This window comes from Archocentrus centrarchus, chromosome 11 (assembly GCF_007364275.1).
Source record: "Archocentrus centrarchus isolate MPI-CPG fArcCen1 chromosome 11, fArcCen1, whole genome shotgun sequence".
Taxonomy (NCBI): domain Eukaryota; kingdom Metazoa; phylum Chordata; class Actinopteri; order Cichliformes; family Cichlidae; genus Archocentrus; species Archocentrus centrarchus.
The window spans coordinates 17,499,671-17,512,041 of NC_044356.1; the positions used below are offsets into that span (position 1 = coordinate 17,499,671).

The window sequence follows — 12,371 nt, forward strand, 5'->3', positions numbered from 1 at the left end:
ACTGAGAGAAATAACTTGTGCGTTGGCCCTATTACAAAATGGTAAAGTACTGTTTATTTTTTACTTGAAGAGACACGCGGCAGGGTTTGACCAAAGGCCAGTCAACACCAGCAACACCATATGTATGAAATGAAATAGATTTACTGTACATGTTCAAGAATATTCACAGATAAATACAAATAAATTCAGTACAGATGCATCAGCCGAGCACATGGTTATTTTTTCTCTCCAGCTTTTGCCTGCAGGTCCTTGGCGATGCAGCGGGATTGAAAGGCATTCAGCATCTCACTGCCGGTCAAATTTGCTCCCTTCATCAGCAGCTTCTCTCCATCTACTGTAGAAAAGAGGGACAAAAACACAATGAGATGACTCATAGGCACAACAATCTTAAGGAGTACAAAAGGGAAATGGTCAAAAGTCCACTCTGAGCAAAAGTCAAGTAATACACACTGTGGTTCTGCTGACCTATGGCATAGACGTTTCCAGTTTTGTAAATGCCTGACTCACTGTGTGTGAGTGATACTAACTGGTTGATTTCGAGAAGTAAAAATATCAGTATGAAATTCCAAAACTAGGTCATATGTTTCTGAGTGTATAAACCCCACACATGTGACATTTCCAGGACTTTATGCTGTCTTTCTGCTTAAAGAACAAACAGACTTACCACCTGTGGTTTCCCACGGTCATAAGCGAACATAAGCATACACTATATTGCCAAAAGTATTCACTCACCCATCCAAAACATTGAATTCAGGTGTTCCAATCACTTCCATTGACACAGAAGTACAAAATCAAGCACCTAGGTATTCAGGCTGCTTCTACAAGCATTTGTGAAAGAATGGGTCGCTCTCAGGAGCTCAGTGAATTCCAGCATGGCACCGTGATAAGACGCCACCCGTGCAACAAGTCCAGTGATGAAATTTTACAGCTATGAAATATTCTGCAGTCAACTGTTAGTGGTATTAAAACAAAGTGGAAGTGATTGGGAAAAACAACAATTCAGCCAACAAGTGGCAGGCCACGTAAAATCACAGAGCGGGGTCAGCGGATGCTGAGGTGCATAGTGCGCAGAGGTCGCCAGCTTTCTGCAGAGTCAGTCGCTACAGACCTCCAAGCTCCACGTGGCCTTCAGATTAGCTCAAGAACAGTGCATAGAGAGCTTCATGGAATGGGTTTCCATGGCCGAGCAGCTACATCCAAGTCTTACATCACCAGGGTTAATGCATCAGCTGCAGTGGTGTGAAGCACACTGCCACTGGACTCTAGAGCAGTGGAGACGTGTTCTCTGAAGTAACAAATCACACTTCTCTGTGTGCCAATCCGATGGACGAGTCTGGGTTTGGTAGTTACCAGGAGAACGGTAACTATCTGACTGCATTGTGCCAAGTGTAAAGTTTGGTGGATGCTTCAGCATACCAAGATATTAGACAATTTCATGCTCCCAACTTTGTTGGAACAGTTTGGGGACGACCCCTTCCTGTTCCAACATGACTGCACACCAGTGCACAAAGCAGGTCCTTAAAAACACTGATGAGTTTGGTGTGGAAGAACTTGACTGGCCTGCACAGTCCTGACCTCTACCCACAAGATCACCTTTGGGATGAATTAGAGCAGAGACTGAGCCAGACCTTCTTGTCCAACATCATGTTGACGTCACTCAAGTTCATATGCACGTGAAGGTAGATGAGTGAATACATCTGGCAGTATAGTGTATCTTGAGGGGCTTTGAAAAAACACAACCACTTGGAGTAAATGAAAAAAATTCAATTAAAACAGGTCAAAACTGTGTTGGTTCTAAAATTCAGTGAACATCTTAGTTGTCTGTCCTCTCTCAGCACACTTCTCTTAGATTCCACTTCTTTCTCAACCAGCTTTGTAAATTAGCTGGATTTAAACTTGCTTGAGGTACCAAACCTAGCACCCATGTTTTAGTATAAAAATCATCAATGCTAGGCTATCCAGTTATGAAACTGTAGATTACTTCAGACAGCTGAGTGAACAGCGCTGACTATCCTATCCAAAGGAACTCCACCCATGACAATACTCCCGTTGAGTCCTAAAGTTTAATGGTAGCCTCCTCCACTTGTATTAGCATGTCTTTGGACCTCATTAAGGGCCAAACTGTAACACCCCCCCCCCAAACATTGTAATGTGCTCACATCATACTTACTATAAGTAATATCCACTACCGGTTCAGACTTGTCATGTTTCACCACCGGTATGACCTCACAGTTCATGTTGGTACTTCGGGCCTTCTCTGAGCCCACTAGAGCCAGAAACTCCCTGTGGGGGAAGAAAAAGCGTGTTTTTATATCTATTGTATAACATGTGAAACATGACTAAGTAGGTACACTCACAGGCCACTTTAATAGGTACTCCTATTCAAATGCTTGTTAACGTAAATATCTAGTCAGCCAATCACATGGCAGCAGCTCAACATGTTTGGGCATTTAGACATGGTCAAGATGACCTGCTGAAGTTCAAACCGAGCATCGAGGATGGCCACTCGCCTTTGAGCTGGTAGGAAGGCAACGGTAACTCAAATAACCACTCGTTACAACCAAGATATGCAGAAGAGCATCTCTGAACCTTGATGCTGATGCCCTATAGCAGCAGAAGACAATGCCAGGTACCACTCCTGTCAGCTAAGAACAGGAAACCGTGGCTACCAAAAGTGGATGATAGAAGATTAGAAAAATGCTGCCCGGTCTGAAGAGTCTCGATTACATTCAGATGGTAGCAGTGGCGTTCCATCAGGACAAGCAAGGCAAGCAGTGCTTGGTTTAGCAAATCTAAAAACAGACATAGACCAAAGGCTTACCAAAGTGCCTTGCCTTTATATTACTGCCATCTTGTGGCCACAGTCATCTATTGTCACTGAAAGCTCCGCTTGTTTCGTATTCATAGGAAACTGTAGCTGTCTCAATTTTATGGGCATGCAGATCTCCTGCTTACAATGACTGGAGCTGGGTAAGCTGAGAGGCCAGCAGCTTATGTTTTTGTTAGTGGTTTGTGCATGCGCATTGTGGATAAAGAACTCTGGTCTGAAGGTGAACTGATGGGAGACCAACACGCGAGGCAAGCTGCCGCCAGCTCTGCTTTCACTGTTCTGAGATCAGATACAAGCTGCTTTGTGTGGAAACAGCTGGCATTAACAAGTAAATGAGTTTCAGTGATTTATCATCCTAACAGCGTTTCCTCTTGCTAACCACCTTGGCCAACATGTGTGATGTAGAGAAGATGGAGAGTGAAAAAGTTGTTTATAACTCCTTTAGTACATTAGCAAGGAAAGCTCTGAGGATGATGGAGACGGGACAGCAGCTCTGACCATGTCCGGTTTAATAAAACAGGCGAGCTGAGCAGGTGCTCAGCAACACTTTCAGATCAGCATCTATGAGAAATCACTTGGTTGACTAAATGTAAAAAGTTTAACCAGCTCTTTTGCCAACACACCAGCTTCATTTTTCATTAATATTTTAATCACCTCTGTAGATACTGACACTTAACCATGATGCACACACACAAAGCTTTTTAATTCAGCTGATTTTTTTTTTTTTTATTAATATGTGCTTTTTTAAAATCAAGATGTAGGCATGTGTTTCTGAGCTCATGAACAAGTGTTTTTTTTTTTTTGTTTGTTTGTTTGTTTTCTTTTCAGAGATATCTGGCCCTGGACAGCCGTCTCTGCTCGCCCTTCTGTGAAAGTCACCGCACACCACTGAATTGTAGAGTCAAAATTGGCATAAACATGATGAAAGCATGAATCCATTCTGCCTTTCACCAACATTTCATCTCAAACTGGTTTCTTGAACATGTCAATGAGTTCACTGCACTCAAACAACCTCCACAGTCACCATATCTCCAGGTCTCCAAGACAGCACCTTTGGGATGTGGTAGAACATGAGAGAGACATCATGGATGTGCAGCCAATAAATCTGCAGCAACTATATGATGCTCTCATGTCAACATGGACCAACATCTCTGTTTCCAGCACCTTGTTGTAGCTATGCATGAAGAAATAAAGCATTTCTCAAACATATCTGTCATGAATGATATCAAGTCATTTTGAGCCAGAAAGAAGATTCCTGTCACAAAGTGACTTTTATTTATCCTTTATATATCCAGGTGAAAAGTTTCACTGACATTAAAAATGTGTTTTTCAAGAGGGATATGGCCAAGATGGCAGCAGAAATTTCCAATCTCATTGTACATTCAGTATGACAAAGGCATTCTATTATATTCGAAATGGCAAAATCATAATATTACAGCTCTATAAAGTTATTTAAAATGGCCAAAAAAGGATAGATTGATCATAATGTAGAAACAATAACGCAGATTCATAAAGATACTTGTGAAACAGGTCATTTCTTTATCCTGAAATCCTGCTCACTATAGACTATTTACCAATGTAAGTAAAGATATCAGACATACAACACACACATCGAAACATCGGAAATCACCTGTTGGCACGACGTGACCTGTGCAATTTAACGAACAAAACAATAGCGAGTGTGGAGATTTCGTCCATCTACCAGCGCAAGTTAAACGTGTTTTTAAACTTCAATTCATTGCGTTTGGAAAGGCTATCGCTAACAACCGCCTTATTGCCAAATTACGACTATTATCTGCGTTTCACTCGCACGAAACGGCTCTGCGACACGACAGCAGCATCAAACGCGCCTTTCTTACCGTGTGGACCGGACGTTGGACTCAAACGGACAAAACTGAACGGTAATTTTCTTCACAGCCTTCAGCACCACGGTAGCCTTACTGGGAGCCGCCATGTTTTGTTTAATGACCTCTAACCTCACTACAGAGTGCGGCTTCTCACGGGAGCCACGAGAGGGCGCCAGAGGATAAAGAATTCCAGCGGCTCTGAGGCGCAAACGCTTCACCAACAGGCACAATGTAGAGGTAATTGTTATCAAATAGGAGAAGACAGTGTTGTTAAATGATAACAGTGATTGGGTTTATTTTATTGTTGCATTTATAGTTTGAATTCATGGTTTTACGCGTTGTTGCGTTGCATGTATTTTCCTGTAGCTCTATCTCCAATCACAGTTGGAAATTGAATCACTTCAATTTCCACATCCACAGATTAGAATAATTAATCTATAAACAAAGCATGGACACACTAACTTCCTCTTTACAGTCTGTCACAGCTGATTTTCTCTTTGCTCTCAGAAATTATGCATTAACTTTTGAAGTTAAACATTGTCTAGAGCAGATATTGCTAGTACTCAGAACTGTTTAATATCAGATTTGAAAGGGGAAATTATTGTTGCAATGTTTTTCTCAGCTCAGTGATAACACCACAAGTTGCAGTAAGGCCTTTATGCAACAGTGTCAGCTATTTAAAAACACGCATTGCGTTCACAGTGACAAATTCAGAGGAAAACCAGCTTTCCTGCAATCATCAGGGCTTTGTTAGAAGGGGTCAGTAAGGAACTAAGTCAATAAAGGAGGTTCTGCTGTTCAAATAGGCAATCAAACAGGCACAACTCATTATCAAATGGGCAAGGAGGATGGGAAGCTTCTGCTACTTTCAGCGTTCAGAATGGTCAACAGCTCTTGAAGGTGAGAGCAAAGTGTGAGATAAATTGAATTATTGAATAAAACAAGTAGGTTTCTGCAGCAGCACATCAAAACACCATGCAAGCTTTGGGTGTTTACCCTGAATATTCCTTGAGAAACTGAAGCTTTACAAGCCTTCTGTGATCAGCTATTTTCCTCTCATTAAACAACTTAAAAAAAAAAAGAGGAAGAAACTCTGCATGTACTAATGACCTTATCTACACGTTTTATGCTAAACGTACAACTGCGCACTTCCTTGACCTTGACCCTTGCTTGCTGCGGCCGAGTATTTATAGGCACCCCTGGTTTCAGGGCGTGAGTCGAACAAATGTGTTGTTCTCAGATCAGTACTCCCGAGTATGTGCAGTTTATCCCAGCTTTAACACGCCTCGAGTCTCTTTCCTGTGAGCGATAGCCTGACCCAGCCTGCGACAGGCAGTGGAGGCACGGGGCTCTAAATTTAAACATTAGGCCACTGAGAAGTAGAAGCATTTCCTATACAGCCCCCCCCCCCCCCCCCCCCCCCCTCTCCCACCACCACCACCACCACCACCACCACACACACACACACACACACACAAAAACAAACACACAAAAAGTAGCTGTTGGAGCCATAGTGGAAGCAAGTGGGTGAGAGGGCGGTGGAGAAACAATAAGAGCTCCAGGGGATGTTGACCTCAAAGACAAAAAAAAAAAACAGGTATTGTCTTAGTGTAGGAGTTCATCTATGAAGGTCTCTGTCTGGACAATATTAACTTATGAAATGGACCTCCTGGGAAGCTGGGGTGTTTAGCATGTTCTGCCCGAGTCCTTTAAAGAAAAAAAAGCAGCATGTTGGAAGAAATTCATGGTCTGTCACCATGAGCCAGAGTGCCATGACCTTGTTTTTAATTCTTATCTGCTCCTTAAGACTGACACCCAGTTTAGGTATGATTATAAGAGGCTGTGAGTGAAAGAATGAATCAGGAATTACTGCAAATGAATGCCTGACAGGTATGTAATACCAGTGATTTAACTTCTGGGCAAAGGTGGAACATTATTGCAAAGGGCTGGGACTTTGCGGAATCATAAGGGCGTACCTGTAACACAAAATTACAGCATTGCTGACAAAACTGAAAGAAATCAAACACAGAGTTCATCATTGTATTCATAATAGCGAGCTCTATTTCTCCCTCCTTCTATGCCTCTTTTCAACATATTAAATATAAAGCAGCACAAAACTCATAAATCATGGATCTCATGAATCAGTAAATAACAAAAACCCTTTCTACTGAGTTCCTTCAGGCAATCTGTGCAAACTACAAAGCTACAAGTGTGAAAGGAATATTGCACAACGTCTTGTAACTGTTACTCTCGTCGGTGCATATGTATTGGTCTGGGCTAAACAAATTACTGCATGTAGTTAGAATGTTTTAGGCATCATGAAAAATACATAATTTGTGGGTTTTCTTCACGGTGAGACTGAATAAATCAGCCTCACACACATTTACTTCTTTACAGTCATATATTTCTATGACTGTAAAGTAAAAGAGTAAATTTGTAAAAGATCATATTTGACTACACGTCCCATAATCCCTTGCAATGGTTACATTAAAATGAAAACTATAAGGTCCAGTTTGCTGAAAAAGTAACCTGGTGCACATCTTTCGACGCTCCTGGGAGCCAGTCAAGGCCATACATAGAAATTGTCGACTACATTTCCCACGAAGCCCTGCGGCAGCTCTCTTGTACTCCTCCTCCTCCTCCTCCTCCTCCCAACACCGTCCTGGCTGCCTGGCCGGGCGCACCAGAGAGCGGAGCCGACAGAACTGAGCGTTTCATATCCTGAAACGCGCGCAGGCTGAAGAACGAGCCGCATCGCTCCGTGTGGCCTCCACAGACACCAGATCACTCTCATCGGCTTCACGCAGAGCGTGGCCGGCTTGGGCGGATAAGAGCTCAGTGGACAAACCCAAACACACTTTCTATTCAAAGCGGCCACTGAATGCTGGTTTTTGGACTCTCTTCCTCCGGTGAGTGCATCCTCATATTTTTCTGTAGAAGTTGTTTTGTGTTACTGTTTGTTTGTTGTTTTTAATGTGTGTCGGCACACTCATTATTATGTCTGTATGCGTGTGTTTGTGTGTGTGGAGGGCTCCATTGGGAAACTTCAGGCGCAGACAGAGAGCGGACCGGAGTTGTTACTGCGGCAGGCAGCCTCGGTGGTCGCAGTGAAACCAAATTTATGAAGCGGTGACAGTCACGCTGAGACAGGGACTTGTTGCCCTCCACTGAACATTTCGTGTTTCCAGCTGATACTAAAGAGTGCGAGGCTATCTGTGCCGCTTGCTCTTGTTTAAACCTGGCTTCTTGCACGTATTATTATTATTTTTTAATCGTTTAGGCTGCTGCAGTATATCGAGCTTAAGAATCAAGCCAGTGCTGATTTTCTGCATGCGCATATCTTAATAACATCTATTGCCTGAGTTCTGCATGGGCTTGTATTATGTTATTATTAGGGAATTCCTCGTGATTCTTTTAAGGATCACCAGACCATTATCTGATCTTTTTTTTTTTTTGGATGCAAATCAACTTAAAGCCTCGTGCACACACCCGCTCATATAGATGGTCATGTGGTTTTTATAAACAGCCCCCTACCCCTGCCCATTGACTCTGACAAGTATGGGCTGTCTTCCTCTTCATAGCTCCAAGCAACCATGCATGGACAAACACACGTGCCCTCCTGTGCGCATGTATATACAGTAAGATGCAAATGAATAGACGCCCGGTCTGTTTTACAGCCATCCTTCTCTGTAACTGTGAAGAAGAATTTTCTCTCTGCTCACCTGCCAAATAAAACAAACCCCACCATCTCCCCTCACACTCCGAGACTTCTCTCAGATTTGCCTCCCAAGTTTCCCCTCTCTCGTGCATACACACACACACACACACACACACACACACACACACACACACAGAGCCAAATGCCACCAAAAAAGACCCCTCCTCACTGCGTTCAGCTGAATATGATATGTTGGCAGACCATTTACCCTGCAGCAGTCTGCCTTTCACAGAAGTTGACATTCACTTAATTTCAGCAAACAGTTTGCACTTTGTTTCAGCTGCTCTTTACCATCCTTGTATTACATGCTAAACATTAACAAATTAGATTTTTTTTTTTCTTCCCCTTCTTTCCCGTGACATCTTTAGACAGGAACACGGTGAATGAATAACCACCTCTGTAACAAAACTGACCTTTTCATTTGTTTTTGGGTTTTTTTTGGTTTGTTTAGTTTGGTTTGTTGCTTCCTACAACAGTGACTGTCATTCAGCATTTTAAGCCTTTATGGAAATCAAAGGATGGATGTGATGTTCAAAAATCTCAAAGTGCTCAGCATCATACAGTGTGGTCATGTCACATTAGGGTTATAGAAAGTAGCTGGCGGGCTTTTGCAGCTTATAATATGCTGAATCTCTGTCAGCCTAAGTATTCATAGCTTGCTGCTAATGCAGGAATTTGAATGAAGACAAGGCTGGGTACGTGCAGCTGTTGTACAGAAGAAGGGAGATGAGTGAGCAGCCGGGAGCGTTAACCAAACCGCACGAGTAGATGCCAGTCCCTGAGTACGGATGTCAGGGTGCCAGGTTTGAAATTCTGGGGTGTAGCCCATGTGCACTTTTACTCTATTCCCACAAGAATCCAGGTTTCTACACAGGTTTTTGGTAACTTTTAAAGTTTTTTTTAATCCACATTTCTTCTTATTCTTTCTGTTTGGTTAAGCAACAGCAAAATAGTGCTTTGACACATCCTAGCTCACGATTTAGTGCAGTCATTTTGATATAGGCGTACAAATGATACCTGTTTATGCAGGTGCTTCCAGGAAACAGAAGTAAATCTATGGTAAAACTGGGGTTTCAAGCGCACACGTTAGTAAAATGACTTTGCAGAAAGTCGTTTGCATCAGAAAATGGTTCTGTATTCCGGAGGGGTGAGGCTGAGCAGCTGCACGCGGGTCGGCACTCATTAAAAGTGGCCATAATGTGTCTGGTCTGATAGAGGACCCAGTGATGTTGCTGTACTGGGCCTGAAGGTCCTCCTGCTGAAAGGATAAAGCATAATCGCTCTCTGTCTGATTGCCGTGCGAGTATTGTTTCATCACGGGCCGTCAAGATGTCATTTAGCAGACTACACACATTTCACAGTCAGTTAGGCTTTAACAAGCGAGGACACCAGCCCCATCATTGGTAGGCAAACAGCAGAGTGTTTGGACGTGCACCTAAGATTTTACAATTACCCCGGGTCCTCTGTTCGACACCCCCCCTGTCCATCTGAGACACAGGCTTCAGGGAAAAACATGCAGTGTGTGTGTGTGTGTGTTGCTGTGAGTGCTTCTGTTTAATGTCAAGCTTGCTTTGAATTGAGTATTTTCTGCTCTTATGAAAATGGAAAATGCTATTATGTGCTGTTGTTGCAAAGAGCTTTTCTTTCCGTCATTGATCTGGACCCGAGAAATGGAGGAGCTAAATGCAATTATTGTCCCTCTCTGCGCAGTTTCTGAAAGATTAGAACAGCTGTGTCCGCTTTTTGTCTGAGGCACCCTCACAGCCATGTCAGAAGGACTTAGAAAGGTCTTTGCAAACAACTCAATCAGCTGTTCATAACTATTAATTTACCTTTTTTTTTTTTTTTTTTTATTTAAATCCAGTGCTACTCCTCCATCAGCTATTACTGTTCAGTTTCTGCTGTTTATCTACTGAATGTGGCTAAAAAGTGTAGCTAATACTGGTAATCCACAGTTACCCAACAATTTAACTGCTAGTCATACTTTTAGAAAAGAATTTATCATTTTAGCTTGTTACTTGTGTAACAAGCTAAAATGTGTTTGGGATCCTGAAAAATTAACCTGTTGCCTCCAGATGGTATTGTATGGTGGAACAAAATCTGACTGTATTTTTCTATGATCCTAATTCCATCACTTCAGACAAGATCCTCAACACCACTGGCTGAAATGCAGCTCCAAACCATGACCGAGCCTCCACTATGTTTTACAGATGGCTGTAGACACTCACTGTTGTACCTCCTTTGTACTCTTTTTCAAATTTGGATTCATCACTCCATCAGGCCTGTTGCCGCTGATTTTCAGTGCAGTTCTTGTGTGATTTGGCATACCTCAGCCTTTTCTCCCTTCTTCTCTTCCGTAAGAATGGCTTCTTGACAGCCACCCTTCCACTGAGACCTTTTCTAATGAGGCTTCAGTGAACACTAGATGCATCTCTCAGGTCCTGTGTCAGGGCTTTGCTAGATTTTTTTTCTTAAGAACATGACTTTCAGATATTGTTCATGTGCTGTAGCTAGATTTTTTTTTTAGGCCTGCCACTTCTTTCATCCTCCACTTGTCCAGTTTTGTCAAATTTTTTAAGGACACACTGCACACCATGCTGAGATATGCCAAGTTTTCAGATAACAGCTCTTTGGGAATCACCTTGTTGGAGCCATTTCATGCCTGTCAAACTGTGTTATCTTTGGCAGTTTTTGTACATTCGACTAAAGAATAAATTGTGTGGTTTTGCAACAGGTTGCTAATAGCAAAGTGTCTAAAGATACAATTAAAAATTGGTTCTTAAGTTTTTGTTATTAAGTTATTGTATACACAGCACTGGTCCTTTGAGTTCGGTGCCTTTTTATGTATGAATGATTCATAGGTAGGTGGCACAACAATCAAACCAGCTACTGGAGAAGTACCACAGGTTTGACGTCATCTGTGTAGACATCACAACATTGCTGAAGTAGCTTGCATTTTAACCCCATATGTTTAACATGTGAATAATTTCACATAAATCAAAAAAATAGAACTTGGCCTCCATTTCTCAGCTTTAAGTTGTTTATAGCTACAGAAAATGTGGGTTTTTCATACATTTTTCTTGAGGTTTTTTTTTTGAGAAAGAGGAAACACAAAAAAGAGTCACTAATGTAGTCCGGGGGCATTTAGCAGTCAACACTTTCTGGTTGAGGGAAGCCACTACAGGCTCACACCTTACTTGCAAAAAATTGTCAGGCACACACCCATGTTTGTATTTACCACGGTTAGCCATCCAGAGCTAACTGGGTTTCCATTCCCACCTTTACGCAAACCCTGTGCCTTCGAGCACGCACCTCACATCTTAATCTGTAATTTAGCTATATGAGATGTGTCATTTCAGAAAGAAAAGAGAGCTGCTGGTGGAGAAATGATCATTACCTTGGTACTTGTTCATGCTGCCCGAATTTGGAGCGGTCGCTGATGATGTATCGTGTCCACTCCTTGTAAAGATTAGAAGGCTCATAGAGAGAAATGGGACAGATTCAGTAGGAGAATAAAGACAGGATTGAGAAAGTTTAAAAAAAAAGAAAAAGCTATTAGATGGAGGCTTTGACGGATGAGGAGAATAAAAAAACGAGAGAACAATTCTAATAATAAAAAGAGGATATTGATCTACAGTGCATGAGTTGGATTATCGCTCATGATCCTCTCCGTCTCTTAAACACTATTGACCCTTGCAGAATTGAATTTGCTCCCTAACGTGTAAGGGGCACTTCCTCTTTTTTTTTTTTTTTTTTTTTTTTTTTTTTAATTTCATTTGTGGGAGTTATTAGAACACACTCTTCTTTAGAAAAAAAACACAAGTACACAATAACCACGACAGTTTACAGATCTTTAACAGGTTTAGAGCTGCGCTCGCTCAGAAAAGCAACACCTCACCCCTGGACTGCCACCGCCAGCTAAAGACAGGAGACAGGTGTTAATTTTGAAAAGGCTTGTTTCATGTCACGGTAAGAC

The 12,371-nt window shown here is 42.1% G+C and overlaps 2 protein-coding genes across 3 annotated transcripts in view; one reads left to right on the top strand and one right to left on the bottom strand.

Moving 5' to 3' along the window:
• Positions 1 to 125: 125 nt before the first annotated feature.
• Positions 126 to 4,819, bottom strand: mrpl53 (mitochondrial ribosomal protein L53). Its single transcript, XM_030741500.1, has 3 exons — positions 4,690 to 4,819; positions 2,171 to 2,283; positions 126 to 334 (listed from the first exon to the last, which is right to left on the bottom strand). The coding sequence occupies exons 1-3, from the start codon at positions 4,782 to 4,784 to the stop codon at positions 216 to 218; spliced, it is 327 nt and encodes a 108-aa protein (XP_030597360.1). The 5' UTR covers positions 4,785 to 4,819; the 3' UTR covers positions 126 to 215.
• A 2,513-nt stretch (positions 4,820 to 7,332) lies between these two features.
• The window catches only part of pag1 (phosphoprotein membrane anchor with glycosphingolipid microdomains 1), a 57,890-nt gene continuing 52,851 nt past the window's right edge, over positions 7,333 to 12,371 (top strand). For both annotated transcript variants that reach the window (XM_030741561.1, XM_030741562.1), the window contains exon 1: positions 7,333 to 7,586. The gene's annotated coding sequence lies outside the window, so the exon portion shown is untranslated. The remainder of the gene's footprint in view (positions 7,587 to 12,371) is intronic.